The sequence below is a fragment of the Pristis pectinata genome, chromosome 3 (assembly GCF_009764475.1).
Source record: "Pristis pectinata isolate sPriPec2 chromosome 3, sPriPec2.1.pri, whole genome shotgun sequence".
Taxonomy (NCBI): Eukaryota; Metazoa; Chordata; class Chondrichthyes; order Rhinopristiformes; family Pristidae; genus Pristis; species Pristis pectinata.
This window is the reverse complement of record NC_067407.1, coordinates 37,285,231-37,305,223: the sequence shown is the minus strand read 5'-3', so window position 1 is coordinate 37,305,223 and position 19,993 is coordinate 37,285,231. Positions and strand designations below refer to the sequence as shown.

At 40.3% G+C, this 19,993-nt stretch overlaps 1 protein-coding gene across 2 annotated transcripts in view; it reads right to left on the bottom strand.

Annotated features, from left to right (window-relative positions):
• The window catches only part of podn (podocan), a 37,333-nt gene extending 19,270 nt beyond the window's left edge, over positions 1 to 18,063 (bottom strand). The window contains exons 1-4 of one of the 2 annotated variants that reach the window (XM_052012058.1): positions 17,850 to 18,063; positions 16,031 to 16,291; positions 14,550 to 14,643; positions 5,961 to 6,025 (exon numbers count right to left, since the gene is read on the bottom strand). In XM_052012058.1, the coding sequence (XP_051868018.1) occupies positions 5,961 to 6,025; positions 14,550 to 14,643; positions 16,031 to 16,282 (411 nt within the window). In that variant the 5' untranslated portion in view covers positions 16,283 to 16,291; positions 17,850 to 18,063. The remainder of the gene's footprint in view (positions 1 to 5,960; positions 6,026 to 14,549; positions 14,644 to 16,030; positions 16,292 to 17,849) is intronic. The other variant, XM_052012059.1, reaches the window with a different exon arrangement.
• Between the last annotated feature and the right edge of the window lie 1,930 nt (positions 18,064 to 19,993).

Below are 19,993 nucleotides of genomic sequence, written 5' to 3'. Positions count from 1 at the left end.
AACCTACAGCACAATTCAGGCCCTTCGGCCCACAAAGCTGTGCCGAACATGTCCATGAAGCCTCATTCTTCCAGTTTTAATTTTTAAGACTAATAGAACAAAAATGTTAAAGATGCTTTTACTTTTTTCCTGTGTCCCTTTTTATTTCCTTTTCCTTTAATCCCATTTTCAGGGATGATGTTTCCCCTGGCCGGGATGTCTAAAGCCAGGGGTCACAGTCTCAAATTAAAGGATTGGCCATTCAGGACAGAGGTGAGAAGAAATTACATATCTGGAAAGTGCTGCATCTTTGGAATTCTCAGCAAAGACATCTGTGGAGACTCTGTTTCTGAGTATATTCAAAGCAGAGATCAATAGATTTTTTGATATGGTAAATCAAGGGGTAGAGGAAGATGGTGCTGAGGTAAAACAAAAACAGCCATGATCTCACTTAGTGACATAAGTGAAAATTGGAAAAATTAATTCGACCATTGCATTCTTAAATATGACAGCAAGTATTTTTGGGGAAAAGGAAAGTTCAGTGGTGCTGACAATTTGTGGTGAAATTACTCTACCATGTCTGCCTCCAAATTTACGATCTCCCATCATTGACTTCAAGCCACATGCTTCAATATTTGCTTTTACTAAGATTAATTTATTAGGTAGCAGTTATAAAATAAATCATAGCAGCCACTTACGAATATGGTCTGATTCATCAGTTGTAGCAGCAGTCAAATTTCTTCGTTCTTTACCAGTTCCCACAGACTTGTGGTCACTTTGGTTTCCCCATGCACCATCAATTCTCACTCACTTGTACTCAACTGCACAGAACTCTGTAACCACTTTTTTTTCTTGTACAGAAAGTTCTTTTGGCTTGGAGCCCTTCAAGATGTCCAAACACCATGTTTTGTGTGTCAAACGTTGTTAACTGTTGGCTGCAATTTCATCCAATGCTTTACAAGTATATCTTGGATGTGTTTTACTCCCCAGCAAAACACCAGCAATACAAATGAAACAATCATTTACTCCATCACTCTATCTTCACCTTGTGTATAACTGATTTTACATGAGCTTTATATTTATATTTTACCTTGATATATTATCAGTAACTGCATCACAAAGAAGTACAGACTCCAGTATGTTATCAATAAAGAACTGATGTACTCCCAAAAGGTGCAAGTTTAGAAGTTTTTTTATTGGTTGACTTCCACGTTAATCAATGTAGAAATATTTCAGTAGACATACAATATTGCTCAGTCAACACTGAATATGAAAAAATGTCCTTGCTAATCCAGGAAAGTAGAACTCTCTGGAAAAAGTTATAAATGATTCATGTTCCAGTGATGTTACTGTGGAACATTCTCTGGACTCCTTGGTTGTCCGCCATGTGTTCTGTTATTGCCATGAAACTGAAGCTCTTTCAGCATATTGAAACTATTTTTAATTTCCAGTAGATTACACTCAATGTTTTTCCTTCCCCTTTGCTGTTTCCCTATCTTCTGCCACATAACCTCCCTCGGCTGACAAGGATCATAGAGTTATACAGCACAGAGACAGTCCCTTCGGCCCATTGAGTCCATGCTAACTATCAAGCATCCACTTATACTAATCCTACACCAATTCCATTTCATTTTCCCTACATTCCCATCATCTCCCCTAAGATTCTACCATTCACCAACACACTAAGGGCAACTTACAATCGCCAATTAACCTACCAGCTCTGCCAAAACTGTATTATAGGCAGTAGCTCAAATGTATGCCAAGGTGCAACTCTCTGTCCATTGTTACTGGGGTATCCAATTGACAGCATAGTTGAGGTGAGGGGTTCACAGTGTTAAGTACCAGGAGGGCAAACCTATATCCACCATTCTGTGCCACTGTGCCAGTATGTTGCAGCAAAATCATGCTATCCTTTGCTTTATGTGTGAATGCCTTGGATGTATATGGTGTGGCATTGGCAACATCATTTAACTAAACATTCTGAGGTTCTTGACAACTTTTTGTGGTATTAATTGAGACTCTTGAGAATAAACCACCAAGACAAAACCTTTGAGTTAGTGGGAGTAAAATAGTTCAACTGGGCTTAAGTGATTTGAAGAGAAGAAATTGCTATTCATATATCACCTTATCATGTTCCTCAGATATTTCTGTACCAGAAGAGCTTCCATGCCCTCCTGGTCACCTGTTACCAGTGACTTGGTCTATATTGTCATCCAAGTCTTACATTAGATCATTGCTTACCAGTATTTTGTTTATAAAATGTGTTAATATTGTAAGAAAATTAAATGTTGCTGCCATACCTACTATACTTAATGTATTGCTTTACATGTTGATGGCCCTTTAATACCTCCCCTTTCTTCGAGAACATAACATATGAACGTAAGAAAAAGGAACCATAGAACCATACAGCACAAAACAGGCCCTTCGGCCCACCATGTTGTGCCGTCCATCAAACCACCCTCACACTACCTAACCCCTTCCTCCCGCATATCCCCCCATCCCACACTCCTCCATATGCCTATCCAACAAGCTCTTGAACCTGTTCAATGTAGCTGCCTCCACCACCACCCCAGGCAGCGCATTCCATGCACCAACCACTCTCTGGGTGATAAACCTCCCCCTGATATCTCCCCTGAACCTCCCACCCATAACCTTAAAGCCATGACCTTTCGTCTTGAGCATTGGTGCCCTGGGAAGGAGACGCTGACTGTCTATCTATTCCTCTCAGTATTTTATATACCTCTATTATGTCTCCTCTCATCCTCCTCCTTTCCAGTGAATAAAGCGTTAGCACCTTAAGCCTCTCCTCATATTCAATACTCTCTAAGCCAGGTAGCATCCTGGTAAATCTCCTCTGCACCCTCTCCAATGCCTCCACATCCTTCCTATAATGAGGCGACCAGAACTGAACACAGTACTCTAAGTATGGCCTAACTAGAGTTTTGTAAAGCTGCATCATCACCTCGTGGCTCTTAAACTCAATCCCACGATTTATGAAAGCCAACATCCCATTGGCCTTCTTAACTGCTCTTTCCACCTGTGAGGCAACTTTCAATGAACTGTGAATATGAACCCCCAGATCCCTCTGCTCCTCCACATTGCCAAGTACCTTGCCATTCACCCAGTACTCTGCCCTGGAGTTTGTCCTTCCAAAGTGTACCACCTCACACTTCTCCGGATTGAACTCCATCTGCCACTTGTCAGCCCAGCTCTGCATCCTATCAATATCCCTCCGTAAGCTCCGACAGCCCTCCACACTATCCACAACACTGCCTATCTTAGTGTCGTCCGCAAACTTACTAACCCAGCCCTCCACCCCCTCATCTAAGTCATCTATAAATATCACAAAAAGTAGAGGTCCCAGAACCGATCCCTGTGGGACACCACTAGTCACTGCCTTCCAATCCGAGGGCACTCCTTCCACCACAACCCTCTGCTTTCTACATGCAAGCCAATTCCTAATCCACACAGCCAAGCTTCCTTAGATCCCTTGGCCTCTGACCTTCTGAAGAAGCCTACCATGAGGAACCTTATCAAACGCCTTACTAAAATCCATGTAAACCACATCCACCGCACTGCCCTCATTAATATTCCTGGTCACCTCCTCAAAGAACTCTATCAGGCTTGTGAGGCAAGATCTTCCCTTCACAAAGCCATGCTGGCTGTCCCTAATCAGTCCATGATTCTCAAGGTGTTCATAAATCCTATCCCTTAGAATCCTTTCTAACAGCTTACCCACCACAGACGTGAGACTCACCGGTCTATAATTCCCTGGCCTATCCCTATTACCTTTTTTGAACAAGGGGACAACATTCGCAACCCTCCAATCCTCTGGCACCATCCCCGTGGACAACGAGGATTCAAAGATCCTTACCAGCGGTTCAACAATCTCCTCCCTAGCCTCTCGAAGCAGCCTGGGGAAAATCCCATCAGGCCCCGGAGATTTATCTGTCTTAATATTATTTAAAAACTTCAACACATCCTCTCTCTTGATATCTACAACCTCGAGAACATTACCCCCACCAGCAGTCCCTTCCGCATCATCAAGACCCCTCTCCCTGGTGAATACAGAAGAGAAGTACTCATTGAGAACTTCTCCCACTTCCGCCGCCTCCAGGCAAATTCTCCCACCTTTGTCCTTAATCGGACCTACCTTTACCCTAGCCATCCTCCTACCCTTCACGTACTTGAAAAAGACCTTGGGATTTTCCTTAACCCTACTAGCCAAAGCCTTTTCATGTCCCCTTCTAGCTCTCCTCAGCCCTTTCTTAAGTTCCTTCCTCGCTACCCTATATTCCTCACGGGCCCTGTCTGAACCTTGCTGCTTATACCTCAGGTATGCTACCTTCTTCTCCCTAACAAGTCGTTCCACCTCTCTCGTCACCCACGGTTCCTTCACCCTGCCATTCCTTCTCTCCCTCACCGGGACATATTTATCCCTAACATCCTGCATAAGATCCCTGAACATAGACCACATCTCCATGGTACATTTTCCTTCAAAAAGGACATCCCAATTTACACTCCCAAGTTCTCTCCTTATAGCCTCGTAGTTCACCCTTCCCCAATTGAAAAACCTCTTGTCCTCTCTGCACCTGTCCCTGTCCATGACAATTTTAAAGGCTTTGGAGCAATGGTCACTGTCCCCCAAATGCTCACCCACCAATAGATCCTTCACCCGTCCCGGTTCATTTCCTAAAACTAGATCTAACATGGCATTCCCTCTAGTTGGCCTGTCAACATACTGCGTCAGGAATCCCTCCTGGACACATTTAACAAATTCTGTCCCATCTAAACCTTTGGCACTAAGCAGGTTCCAGTCTATATCTGGGAAGTTGAAGTCTCCCATTATAACAACCCTGTTATTTTTGTTTCTCTCAAACACTGCCTGCCAATATGCTCCTCTATATCTCTACTGCTACCGGGGGGCCTATAGAATACTCCTAGTAGAGTAACTGCTCCTTTCTTGTTCCTTAATTCCACTCATACGGACTCTAGAGATGATCCTTCTACAACATCCATCTTTTCCACAGCCGTAACAGTGTCCCTGACCAGTATTGCCACCCCTCCTCCTCTCCTCCCACCCTCCCTAAACCATTCCTAAACCACCCTCCCTAAACCAGTAAACCATTCAGCCCTTTTGATGCCTGATCATCTATCTCGGTGCCATTTTTCAGCACTTTCACCATATCCTTTGATTCTCTTAATATCCAGAAACCTATTCAAGATGTTTGTCTATGTTATCAAGAAAAACCTTGTTAATGAGGGTTAAAGTTGAGAATTATGAACATGTAAAACAGCATACATTTCTCTCCTGCTTGGTATCAGTTTTTCAATTTCTCTTTATTTGATCTCCATGACACCATGTGTGAACATGCTGGCATCAGATCAACCTACTCTATGAGCACCCCGACAGGAAAAAAATCCAGTGCTCACTTTCCTGCTTATGTTTTGCTTTCCATGCAGAATCCTCCAGCCTCTACTCAACCCATAACAACATGATCAAGACCAGCAGCACGGGTGTATGGGCAGGTCCATAAACCATGGCTCCATTGTTTTAAGACCACTGGGGATTTAATGGAGGAAAAATTCAAGTAACTGAGCAAATTATAAAAATTAGCTTCATTTGAATCTTTAAAATGTAATATTAATGTTTAACAGATTGATTAGTACCAATTTTGATTAACATTTTCAACATTTATTGCAATAGAATGGCGATTAGTGCTCTAATCCCAGCCGTATGCTTAAGCAGTCATCTGAGAGCGAGACTGCTATTTCAATCATACAGTGCCAATGTTGTGGTCATTGAATCTGCATGAGGCTCTACCAAATCCATTTCTTTCAAAACTATTACATCACAAATTTTTATCCATGGGCAAGAGTTACACCTGATGAAGGTAGAATGTTATAATGTGCTTTCGTTAAGCTTGTAACCTACTAGGTTAAATAGTATCCAAGTAATCTTGTACTTGAAGATATTTTACCTTATTGTTCGCCAGGTACAAATACAGCAAATTCTTTAGAGAACGGAATGCATCATCAGGTAGACCTTTAAAAAGACAAACAAGGAAAATTCAATTATCAACTTTTGATTACTGGAGTTGCTTAATTCATCAGAAATTAAAATCCATTTTTAGCATTAGAGTACCATTTTGCCGTGTTACTTTAAACCTGGTGCAATTTAACTTTCAGGTAATGCAAGTATTTTTTTCCATTAAGTAGACTACTTGTGAGCAGACAAAATATTCTTGCAGGGAAATAATATCTCTTTATTAGTCACATGTACATCGAAACACACAGTGAAATGCATCTTTTGCATAGAGTGTTCAGGGGGCAGCCCACAAGTGTCACCATGCTTCCGGTGCCAACGTAGCATGCCCACAACTTCTTAACCCGTACGTCTTTGGAATGTGGGAGGAAACCGGAGCACCCGGAGGAAACCCACGCAGACACTGGAAGAACGTACAGACTCCTTAAAAACAGTGGCTGGAATTGAACCCGGGTCGCTGGTGCTGTAAAGCGTTATGCTAACCACCACAGCACCCTACCTGCCCTATAGTTCCCAATAACAGATGTCTGAAGAGTAAGTAGAACTGATAGGATTCTGTTTTTTTAACCAAATACCGAATCAGAAAAAAAGCTGCAGGATTGTCTTTCTTTCTGAGTGCAGCAGGGAATTGTGGGTAGATACCCTCACAGCTGTCAATATTTCCCCACGTAACCAAGGGAAACATCGGAATTTCTGAGTAAATACAGAAGATCCAAAATAGCTATCAACATTTTGTGATAGGTTTTACAACTGCATTCCAACTAGGGGGCACAGAATTATGGAGATTCCGTATCCTTATTTTGGGCAACTTGCTGAATAAGCTGCCCCAATATTTGTTCTCTATTGATTTCAATGCAGTAGGAGAGGTGTGAGGGAATAAGTTACTAATATTTTAGATTTGATTTAATTGTTTGAGGTTACTTAAATATTTTGTCTATTAAAATGTTCTAGTTTTTAACCATAATTAAACATTTTAAATCTTTTTACCAGTTTTAACCACTTTTGTATGTTTCTGAACTTCAGAAACATTTAGAATTATTTGCTTTGTCGGCTTTGACAGTCAGCTATGCCAGAGGACATGGCTCAGTTGTCTGTTAAAGTGCTTTCACTTATTTTGTGTGGTGATTAGCTGGGGGCTTGTTCCGCCAACCCCACACATGCTGCTATTTCTGTTATGGAATGCCAGTCACTGTACAGACCCTTGGTGTAGTTGTGGGAGTTGGCTTCTTAAAATGGGTTCCTGCCTGGGAACTGCTTAACTACAAAATTGTTGTAAGTGCTGACTGCGACACAAATTTGGGCTAAGATGGTCTGTATCCAGAGCAAAATGAATGACTTTGAGCATGAATAGGACTCAGGATGTTTAGTTCTGATTTCAACACTGTGAACTCACAAACAAGAGTGGATGCAATTGAATCACTTATTACAAACTGTGACCATTTTCCTTTTCATTAGGGTGATAATAAGACCCTGTTGTTTTGCTACTATCCCTACCTTATCTCAGCATTGTTTCTTTAAATTGTTTGCTGTACATTAGCATTATGGTCTTGTTTGATGTAATCATCTGCTCTGTACCATTATTCCTCTCATAATAAAGGACATAATCATTTGTTTTGACATATTTAGAACTTATTAACTCAACACTGTTAAGGGAAATTTAAATTAATTTTCTGAAATCAAGAAAACAAGGCTTCTGAGAAGCAAGTTGTGCTGTTGTAAATGATATCAAGCAGAAAGGAGAGATCACAAGGGCCTGCTCCAGGATATTTTTGAGTGAATAGCTATACAGAAGAATGAAATGAGACCAGGGCAAGGTTTCCAGTTTGTCCTTGCAGTCATATTATTGTGGATATTTAGGGGACATTTAAAGGGAAGGCCGTGAAAAATATAAATACAATAACTGCTACAAATTCCAGATATTCTCATTGAATCAGTTTCACCAGACATCTCCACGGTCTACAGTCTGGAGGAAATATTCTAGTTGTACATTTAATCCCAGGATGCTGTGAATCAAGTCCATTAATAATAGTTTATTGTGCACACTGGATACGATGTTTATCCCATCCCTCCAGGAGGTGAATTGATCAGTACCCTTGTGAGAAGAAAACTAATTACAAATCAACAACCTTGTTCACTTTACAGTTAATATCTGAATAACATGAATGCATTTTACAGCAAGTTTTGTTCTATTTCATTTTACATCTCAACTGTACAATAACAAGTTCACCACCTACTGTCAACGTCAACTTTTCCTAACAATCAGTACACACATTTATGACTTGACATTTTTTTTTGAACACCTCCCTTTGACTGGAGAGGAAACTCACAATCTGATGCCATATCTAAGTTTACGTCAGAAGGAAACCTAAGTTTAACCTCTGATCCTTACTTTAGGGGACTGATCTGTTTGTTCCCAATAAGAAGAACCTTAAACCAGGAACCTATCCTCAACCCTGGCACCTATGTGGGTTGTTGATACTCCAAAGTGCCCCGAGAATGTCAGTTTTGTACCATTACATAAATGATAGAAAAATAGGGAGCTATGTGGGAGAAAAGGGTTAGATTGATCTTAGAGCAGGATAAAATTTGTTAAGTGTGTCCAGGACGGATTTCTGTCACAGTATGTTGACAGGCCGACTAGAGGGAATGCCATATTAGATCCAGTATTAGGTAATGAACTGGGTCAGATGACAGATCTATCAGTGGGTGAGCATTTGGGAGACAGTGACCACCGCTCCCTAACCTTTAGCATTGTCATGGACAAGGATAGGAGCAAAGAGGACAGGAAGATATTTAATTGGGGAAGGGCAATTTATTAGGCTATAAGGCTAGAACTTGCGAGTGTAAATTGGGATGACATTTTTGAAGTGAAATGTATTATGAAGATGTGGTCATTGTTCAGGGATCTCTTGCAGGATGTTAGGGATAAATTTGTCCCAGTGAGGCAGACAAGGAATGGCAGGGTGAAAGAACCATGGGTGACAAGAGAGGTGGAACATCTAGTTAGGAGGAAGAAGGCAGCATACATAAGGTGTAGGCAGCAAGGATTAGATAGGGCTCATGAGGAATATAGGGTAGCAAGGAAGGAACTTAAGAAGGGGCTGAAGAGAGCAAGAGCATGAAAAGGCCTTGGCGAGTAGGGTTAAGGAAAATCCCAAGGTATTTTTCACTTATGTGAAGAGCAGAAGGATGACGAGAGTAAAGGTAGGACCGATTAGAGACAAAGGTGGGAAGATGTGCCTGGAAGCTGTGGAAGTGGGTGAAGTCCTCAATGAACACTTCTCTTCAGTATCTACCAAAGAGAGGGGCCTTGATGATGCTGAGGACAGTGTTGATAAGGTTAATATTCTAGAGTGTTGATATCAAGAGAGAGGATGTGTTGGAGCTGTTAGAAAACCTTAGGACAGGTAAGTCCCTGGGGCCTGACAGAATATTCCCCAGGCTGCTCCATGAGGCAAGGGAGGAGATTGCTGAACCGTTGGCTAGGATCTTTGACTCCTTGTTGTCCACGGGAATGGTACCGGAGGACTGGAGGGTGGCAAATGTTGTCCCCTTATTCAAAAAAGGTGGTAGGGATAGTCCAGGGAGTTATAGACTAGTGAGCCTTATGTCTGTGGTGGGCAAGCTGTTGGAAAGGATTCTTAGAGATTGGATCTACGGGCATTTAGAGAATCATAGTCTGATCAGGGACAGCCAGCATGCCTTTGTGAAGGGCAGATCATGTCTCACAAGCCTGATAGGGTTCTTTGAGGACGTGACCAGGCAGATTGATGAGGGTGGTGCAGTAGATGTGGTCTACATGGATTTTAGTAAGGCATTTGACAAGGTTCCACATGGTAGGCTTCTTCAGGAGGTCAGAGGGCATGAGATCCAGGGAAGCTTGGCCGTGTGGATTCAGAATTGGCTTGGCTGCAGAAAGCAGAGGGTTGTGGTGGAGGGAGTGCATTCAGATTGGAGGGCTGTGACTAGCGGTGTCCCACAAGGATCAGTTCTGGGACCTCTGCTTTTCGTGATATTTATTAATGACTTGGATGAGGGGATGGAAGGGTGGGTTGGCAAGTTTGCAGACGACACAAAGGTTGGTGGTGTTGTGGATAGTGTGGAGGATTGTGTGGAGGATTGTCGAAGATTGCAGAGGGACATTGATAGGATGCAGAGCTGGGCTGGGCTGAGAAGTGGCAGATGGAGTTCAATCTGGAGAAGTGTGAGGTGGTACACTTTGGAAGGACAAACTCCAAGGCAGAGTACAAAATTAATGGCAGGATTCTGGGTAGTATGGAGGAACAGAGGGATATGGGGGTTCATATCCACAGATCACTGAAAGTTGCCTCACAGGTGGATAGGGTAGTTAAGAAAGCTTATGGGAGGTTAGCTTTCATAAGTCGAGGGATCGAGTTTAAGAGCCGCAAGGTAATGATGCAGCTCTATAAAACTCTGGTTAGACCACACTTAGAGTGCCATTTCTGGTCACCTCATTAGAAGAAGTATGTGGAAGCATTAGAAAGGGTGCAGAGGAGATTTACCAGGATGCTGCCTGGTTTAGAGAGTATGCATTATGAGGAGAGACTAAGGGAGCTAGGGCTTTACTCTTTGGAGAGAAGGAGGATGAGAGAAGGCATGATAGAGGTATACAAAATATTAAGAGGAACAGATAGAGTAGACAGCCAGCGCCTCTTTCCCAGGGCACCAATGCTCTATACAAGAGGGCATGGCTTTAAAGTAATGGGTGGGAAGTTCAAGGGAGATATCAAAGGAAGGTTTTTTTTTACCCAGAGTGGTTGGGGCATGGAATGCGCTGCCTGGGGTGGTAGTGGAGGCAAGTACATTGGTCAAGTTCAAGAGATTGCTAGATAAGCATATGGAGGAATTTAAAAACGAGGGATATGGGGGAGGTAGAGGTTAGATAGTTTTAGGTGAGGTTTAAAGGTCAGCACAACATTGAGGGCCGAAGGACCTGTATTGTGCTGTACTGTGATGTAGTGTTCTATGTTCTATACACATATGAATGTGATTAAGATCTGATGACAAATGTCATTCTCTCAAAACTGATAGGACATGCAAGAAACACAACTCAATAAATACTTAAGACCTAAATCAGTTTCTCCTCAAAAGCTGAGGTACAATTGTCCTTCACCTACTCAATGTAATGGAATCGGCATCTTCTGGTGACACTATCGTGATTTTTGCAGGTAGCTAGTGCTAACTGTGCAGTTAATTGGCAGCATTCATCAGTGGGGACCCAAAATTATATCCTTCTAACACATTGAAGCCAGCCTATGTTGCTCCAAGGACATCTTAAAGAAGGTGCATTGTGGTTGGGAGTTGTCTTTGAGTTGAATCTAACTTGAGAAAGAGAGAGCAGCTCACCAGATTTTCCAGTGCTTCACAAGACTTAGTAAAGAAAACCAAAATGATCTTTGGTAAAAGAAAATTATTGTCCTTACATAATTTGACCTATGTGAGAGTTTAGTTCCAAGGCAAAGCAAGAGAGACTGCAGATGCTGGAAATCTGGAGCAACAAACACAAAATGCTGGAGGAACTCAGCAAGTCAGGCAGCATCTATTAGATGCTGCCTGACCTGCTGAGTTCCTCCAGCATTTCATGTGTGTTAATTCAAAGGCAATTATGGGTAGACAATAAATGCAGGTCTTTCCAGTGGTAAGAACAACTATTGAAATGAATTAAAAAAAACAAAATCCTGTATCCACAAGGATGTTTCTGGAAGCAGTTGGAATAAATAGCCACACAGGTAAATGTGCTCGTACACCATCAGGGACCAAGGCTGTAGAGTTAATGCAAAAAACAGAAAATGCTGGAAACACTCTGCAGGATAGATACTTTCTTCCATAAACTTTGTAGATTTCAATGAGGTCATCTCTTATTCTTCTAAATTCTAGAGACTAGAGGCATAGCCTACACAATCTCTCCTCATACAATAGATCTATCATCACAGGAATCAGTCTGATGAATTTTCACTGTGCTCCTTCTATAGTAAATATATTGTTTCGTTATAAAGATCAAAACTGTACACAATACTACAGGGGTGCTCTTACCAAGACCTTAGATAATCATCCTTGCTCTTGCACTTAAACCCTCTTGCAATAAAGGCCACATACCATTGGTCTTCCTCATTGCCTGTTGTACCTGCATGTTAGCTTTCAAGGACAATGCAGTCTCTTTGAATCCCAACATTTCTAAACCTCTCAGTTTAAAAAACACTCAGCAATTCTATTTTTTCTACTGAAATGAATAACCTCACATTTTCCAAAGTGTACCCCTCTTGCTGCCTTGGTGAAGCAGCCAGCATAATCAAAGACCCCACCCACCCAGGTCATTCTCTCTTCTCTCCTCTCCCATCAGGCACAAGATACAGGGGCCTGAGGGCACATACCACCAGGCTCAAGGACAGCTTCTATCCCACTGTGATAAGACTATTGAATGGTTTCCTTATACGATGAGATGGACTCTTGACCTCACAATCTATTGTGTTGTGACCTTGCACCTTATTGTCTACCTGCACTGCACTTCCTCTGTAGCTGTGACACTTTACTCTGTACTGTTATTGTTTTTACCTGTACTACCTCAATGCACTCTGTACTAACTCAATGTAACTGCATTGTGTAATGAATTGACCTGTCCGATCAGTATGCAAGACAAGTTTTTCACTGTACCTTGGTATAAGTGACAATAATAAACCAATACCAATATGCCATATTGTTCCCTATTCACTCAGCTTGTACATTTTACCTTGCAGCTTCTTTGCATCCTCACCACTGTTCCCATTCCAATTAGTTTTGTGTTATCAGCAAACACTGAAGTATTATAGCTGGTCTTTTCAGCCAGATCATTGATGAAGTTTGTGAATAGTTGGGGTCCAAGCACTTGCTAAGTTTATTCGTGCACAGAATTTATGTTTTCCTGCTAGTGACAAACCACAAAAATGCAATCGGAATGTAAATTATGCAACGAGATTTTATAAATGGTTATTGCCAGCACTAATTAGCAGAAAAAGGAACTTAGGACGGACATAATTAGCAAGTATGCATCAGTATCTCTCAGTGTAAAATCAGCAGCACTTTTCTGAGTGACCTGGGCAATAGCTAAGGGTTAGAGTAAAGTGGACTAACAAGATGAAGAGAGTATAGGGACAGGAAAAAGTAAGAATCAGGAAAGGGTGATTACGTGATGTCGAGTTTGGGTTCTAAAATATTTATGAATATAAAGATGGATATGTAAGATCAAGTATCAAGAATGAGATCTTGTGACTTTATCAGGTCCCTGGAACATTCTTGCGCAACTCATCAGTACTGTCCTCTCCTATCGGATTCCTTCTTCTCTAGCCCTTTGCTTCTTCCACCCATCACCTCTTAGCTTCTCACATCATTCCTTTTCATTGCCCCTTCCCCACCCACCTACCTTCCCCTTCTCACCTGGACTCACCTATAACCTGCCAGCTTGTGCTCCCACCACCCTTTTATTCTGGCTTCTGCCCTCTTCCTTTCCAGTCCTGACGAAGGGTCTCGACCCGAAATGTCAACTGTTTATTTCCCTCCATAGATGCTGCCCGACCTGCTGAATTCCTCTAACATTTTGTCTGTGTTGCTCCAGATTCCAGCGTCCGAAGAATCTTCAGTGTCTCAAATGATTCATTAATGCATTTTAGGGCAGGGACTCTCTGGTCCCTGCACTATCTGTGACTTCAATACCCACACTAAATGAATTCTGAATCTGAAGTAAATCAACAAGTTACTCTGTTGTATAATAGTAACTAGGGATGGAATGTTAATGCCAGCCTTTCCAGCACTGTCCAACTGCTGAATGAATGCTCCTAAAGCACCTTTCAGGTCAATGTCCAGGAAGAGCTCAAGTTGATGATTCACATTGGGAGAAGAAACCAGGTCCTTAGTCCTAACATATAGTGGGCATAATAGTAGATCTGTCAGCTTGCATAGCTGCCACACACTCCCCAGTATACATACATGAGCTATCAATGGGATACCTACACAAGCAGATTGCCTAGATACCTCTTGCATTCAAATATGAGGCCAGAGAACTTAAAAGGTGAAAAACATTTACATTTAAAAATATAGCTACAGAAAGAAATATTAAGAAAATAGAACACTTAAAATGAAAGTTAAAAGAAATGAAAAATACAACATAGAATACAAGCTTTTAAGGAACACTTCATCCATGATAAAACAAAAATGCTGAGGCTTTTTTGATATGGAAATGGAAGTGAACTAGGGGGAAAAATAAATCAGAATAAGGCAATTTACTTCACAACTATGTTTAAATATGCAAAGAAACACAAGACAGTTTTAAAGATACCAAGGTCCCCTTCAAAGCCAAACAGATTGTAACCACACTAACAATTAGTTAGATATAAGGTTAAGATATACACAATTATATAAATAAGTTTTAATCAACTTTGAGGACTGAAAATATACTAGCAGATGAAGCTGTATTCATACAGGGTCTGAGCTCTCCTTTAGTTTTAGGAGCTAGAACAAAAGCTTTCATTACCTTTAGATGTAAGCCGGTTATTCTGTAAGTTGAAAGTCTCCAGACTCTGCAGCCTTGATAACTCCTCCAGTGGGATCACTTCTAAAGCATTGTTCTAAGTTAAAAGAAACGACATGAAGTTTGAGTTCTGCCAGGAACTCTGAAAGCTCTCTTTAGTTTGTAGAGATGGCCAGGAGTGAATTAGAAGTGGGATGTCTCATCATGGCAGGGGAATTTACAGTAGGGAATTGATCTATGGTTAAAGTCCAGAAAAATCAGGATTAAAACAAGGTAAAATAATGATGATGATGATCCTGGTGTAACAGTCTGAGGATTTAACTTCAGTGATTATTACGTTAATGGAGTACTTTCATAATCTAATTTTGCAAAGGTATATGCAGCAACACTCATTGACACCTGCCCCCCACCCAATCCCATGAGAATGTCCTACATTTCAAATACCACTGGATACATTCTGTAGGTTTCAAAACAGCAAATGGCTTTTGGCTGATATTTTGGGATACAGCATGTAATGAATGTATATATGTGTGGAAAGGTTCTGTTAAATGGAATGAAGTAGTTTCTGGCTACTTTCATATTTTGTCAACAATTAACTCCTTTGTATCACTCTCAGGCCACCCAAAATATCCCAAACTTTTTCAATGCAGTTATACAGATACAAGGGCTTTTGGAAATTCTCTCATTTTGGATGGGATTCTGATTCTTGCCACAATATAATTTCTGGTTAATATTTCCACAAGATAATGATTTATGGCATCTCATGAGTTATGCCCCTTCTAATGACAACTTTAATCACTGTTTTGAACTCAGTTTTGGGAACTGCAATTTTCAAAAAGCATAGAAGTTTTTTTATATTAAAAAATCATCAATAACTAAGTAATTTAGGAGCTGTAACGTTATTTTGATTTAAAATTATTTTGTCAATAAATGTAAGACTTTGGTAAGTTCAATAAAAGAAACTGCATTTATGTAGCATTTTCATATAATACAAAGTGCTTAATATATTAATGCAGTGGAGGTGTTGGGAGAATTGATAAATGCACTGGCCAGTGTGGAACTAGTCCACACAAACCAGAATGATGTGGGTTGATTCCTGGTTGTAGCTGAACACGGGCGGGATTGGAGAAAGTTCTTTATAATGAGCTTAAGTGTGCCGGGTCTAGGCAGGAGAAAAGTAATTCATTGCTTGCCTAGCCAAACTGTACTGTCCTTGAGTCTGTTAATGCTATTTGTTCAAATCCCTACCCATGCCAAATACCAAAGAAGGTTCAGCCTGCATCTGCCTGAAAGGATAACAGAACATCAGGTGGAAGTACAACTCTGGAAAGGGCACAGAACAAAGGCCATGAATAGCAGTTCATCAATTGCAACAATTTCCTATACTTCTTACTAATCAAAGTAATGGGCAGACATTCCCAACAGTATTTTTGCAGTGGAACAGCACAAAGCAACACAATCCTGGTATTTATATTATTCCTCACCTGCAAAGACAGATGCAGTATTGATTGCGATAAGTTCTTGGGAAATTCCTTTAGATCCACCCCAGCGCAGTTCACAGTTCCATCCAGGTTACAACTGCAGTCAGCAGGGCAGTAGTCCACTTGCACTTCAGGATCAGTTGTCACTCCAGTTTGATTCTTTACTGATTCATGAACATAATTTTCTTCACTTACAGCACTGCAGCTGAAGCTCAGGAGCCATAGCAACATGGGGTGCCACCTGCTCCAATTCATTTTTACCTCCTGAAGCAATCAATTAATTTAATTTTTAAGACATAAGATGGCATAGAATGTCACAACCTATTCGATACAAGATTTCAATTTGAGCAACTTCCATCATTTTTAACTATAGTTTAGTAGAGAATATTAATTATTGAAAGTGCAAAAAGATGAAGTTAACCTGAGGTACAAGTTATGATATATAGTTTGTAAGTTCTTCAAATTTATAATCCACAAAAATTCCATCCTTCACTATGATATGCACATTAAGAAATAAAAGGTATTAAAATCAATATGATGTTTGGTATTATTTCACTTTGAATAGTTAATAGAGAGAGCTAAATATTTTGATGTGCATTTTTATTAACACACATCTTTCTCTTTAACTTAAACAGAGGCTTTCTACTAACAATTATTACTGCTGGTGAAGGACACAGTCAACCTACCGTAATCGACTCCTAACAATTAACAGAGTGTAAAGATTCACAGTGAGAATGTGATTTTCATCTCTCCAAAGTGCCCTAGGCTTGGACAAGTTTTGTTTTCCGGAGGGAAAGGAAGATCTTTTCCAGATGTGAAACAAAAATGGAGAGAAACTATGCACCAACTTCCAAAGAGAACTTCTGTCCTCTTTCAGAAACATGCAAAAGAAATGTTCAGGCCTACTCTGGAGTTATCATATGGAAGCACACAATACTGCAAAACTTTTCTAGGGTAAGTCTCTGGAAAGCCTAACCAAAAGCATACTATTGAACAGACTCATTTATGTCTAATCACTCATTTTCTGTTGGCTAAGAGCCCTAATAAGAGAGAAACATGTCTAACTCGGTAATAACACGCCACTCAGAGTTAAAACAGGAAAATGCCACGTATTAAATTTAACAGAAACGACTAAACTCCATTTCAATAACATTTTAAGAGTGCTTTACCTTGACCGGTGTTGTTAATTAAAACCAGAAATTTCAGTGCCATTTACTCAGCACTGAGATAATCACTAACAGAACCAGCAGAATGGCATTCAACTAAAAAGGTAGCTGATTCATTTAGATCAGCTTGGATAATTAAAGTTTTAGTTTTTAAACTAGTTTCCCAACATAAACTGCTTTATTATAGTTGGAATTTATTGATGTTCCTCTTCTGAATGAGGGGTCTGATGACCCTCATCTTGAACTCTTCTTGCAAGTTACAGCCATCTAAATACCTCATAAATGAGAAAAACAAAAATTTGTATCTGTACACAAGTAGATGCAGTTTTAGTTTCACTATATTAATTTATACTTCCAAGTAGCAATTATTTTCTTTCCTATATTTTAGAGTACACTTAGCTTTAACTTACTACATTGGCAAACACATTGCTAATACAAAATTGTTTACTGTATTACCATATCTTCTATAGTTATAAGACGCATATTTATAATTTACTTTGAATTTCTAAAACCACATTTGTTGGAGGTGACTGCATGATCTAGCTATCAAGTTAAAAAATTACAATACTAGTTAATTACTAATAAACCACCGGAAGAAGAGTCATATATTAAAAGGATTGATAAGTTTTCTACCCTCTTGCCATACAGATACACACCTGAGTCTGTTTAAAATCAATGCACACAGATCCAATTGCACAGAGGCAAACAATCCTCCCAAGTCTGACCTGATGTTATTGCTTTTCCTTTTCCTCCTACTGGGAGCTGTTCTTGCTTGTAGTTTCATTTAATGAGGTGCAGTCCAGTTTTTTTTTTACTTCTGTTTAGGTTGAACTGTCAATCAAATCAGACTCCTGCATCCATCACTGATAAGGTTACTACCTCGGCAAAGTTCTCTAAAGGAATAAGCCTTCACAACAGGGTCTGATTCAAACACTCGTGGTATGACTATGATTTGTAGGAATGTGTTGCTGTGCTCTTTTGGGACTCCATAACACATGAGATGCATGTTTGAGACCACACAAAGTAATCTACCATATTTCCTCAATTAGAATCAAATACTTCTTTAAAATGCTGACATATTCTGGCCAGACCTTAAAGAATGAACTTTATTTATAGGACATTATTTTCTAATTAATACAATAAAAATGTCTTCAGAGTTTAGATTCAGCAGCAATGCACTTTACTTTTGTTTATTAAATTAGCCTTTGCTTACCTAAGGATTACAGTAATTTTCATGCTATTTTTATAACATATTGTGCTCCTCAAAATGAGGGATGGAACACTTTCCAGTCTGGGGACATATTATTAGCCACAAGCTCTCCCTGTTTAGGCAGACCACAAATAGCTGATGAATCCAACTCTCTTTACCCAGTATAACAATATGCTTCAGAACCAACCCCAAGGTAGTTGCATCAATTGCCCTCGATACATGACTCTAAATATTGAACTGCTGCAGCGTTTGTGTTTTTGGTGCTCTCACTGTGACATAGGGCTTCCAGAACTTTGACAAAGAGGCAATGAGGGAATGGTGACATATTTTCATATCAAGCTGATGAGTGAACTGGAGGGGAAGGATGGTGATATTGCCCAAAATACAACTGTTCGTCCTTCCTGGTGGTCGCAGTCACAGGTCTGGAAGGTGCTGTTGGAGGAAGTTCAATGAGTTGGTGCAATGCATCTTGCAAATCATACGTATTCCATCCAAAGTGCACCAGTGATGATGTTACCAACAACTGAATCATTTCTTTGCCATTGAACTCAAGTGCACTGGTGCACTGCAATGTCCTGAATAATGCTGAGGTTATTGAGTGTTGTTGCAGTGGAACCCATCCAAATGCTGTGGTATTGCAGCCCCCTCTATCCTTGGATTATGCTCCTTAACTTAGCCCTGCACAGTTGTGGAAAATCAGGAGCAGAGAGATTCTCTCTACTCTCCCCTATTGCAAAGGGATAACTACAATTAACCAATGCATGAGGACACAGATTTCATGGTGTGGTTATGAAATCATGATAACCACTTCACTAGTCCTAAAGTATCCTTACATAATTCTAATTACTTATATCATTATTCATCTAGTCCAGAACCACACAGAAGCAAGCACCTTGAGCAAACTACCTGAGGAAGATCGCTGGATATACAACAATGGGATCCAAGAAACAAAGCTATATACCAGGGAGACAACTAGAAAAATTTATCAGTAAATAACAAGAAAACACAACTGAATGACACTGCTTGTTCAATAAATAGTTCTCATTATTTCAGCATCAGCACATGACAGAAATTTCTGATATGCTTGACCTCCATTTCCAATATTCTCTCAAAGTGATAGTGAAATTGAGAGGGAAACAGAGAGATAGCCTGTGTAGTATCTTGCTGCATGACAACATCGATAGAGTTTGGAATGTCTTTTCTCCAAGAAATTAGTGTCATTCTAAACCACCAATGAAAAATCCAAATTTAATGAAGAAATAATTATACTTGCATTGTTTCTTCATTTTTTCCCCCCACCGCTAGTCAGTAGAATGAAGCAGACAATTACTGTAGAATCATAACATAACGGGGAGAGGGAGAGGGAGCATCTCATTAATCATTCCTGAGGCAGTTCTTTGAAACACAAATAATTCCATTCCATACCCATTCTGCATACCATTTGGAAAACCTTTATCGGAATCTCTTCTGAAAATAAAAGGGACTTTGCTTCCTCCACCATTTCTGGTAAGGAACTTTGAGTTCTAAGAACAATCTGGACAGGACATTCTATGAACCTTGCCCTTCATTATTTGATGTTGATCTTAAATC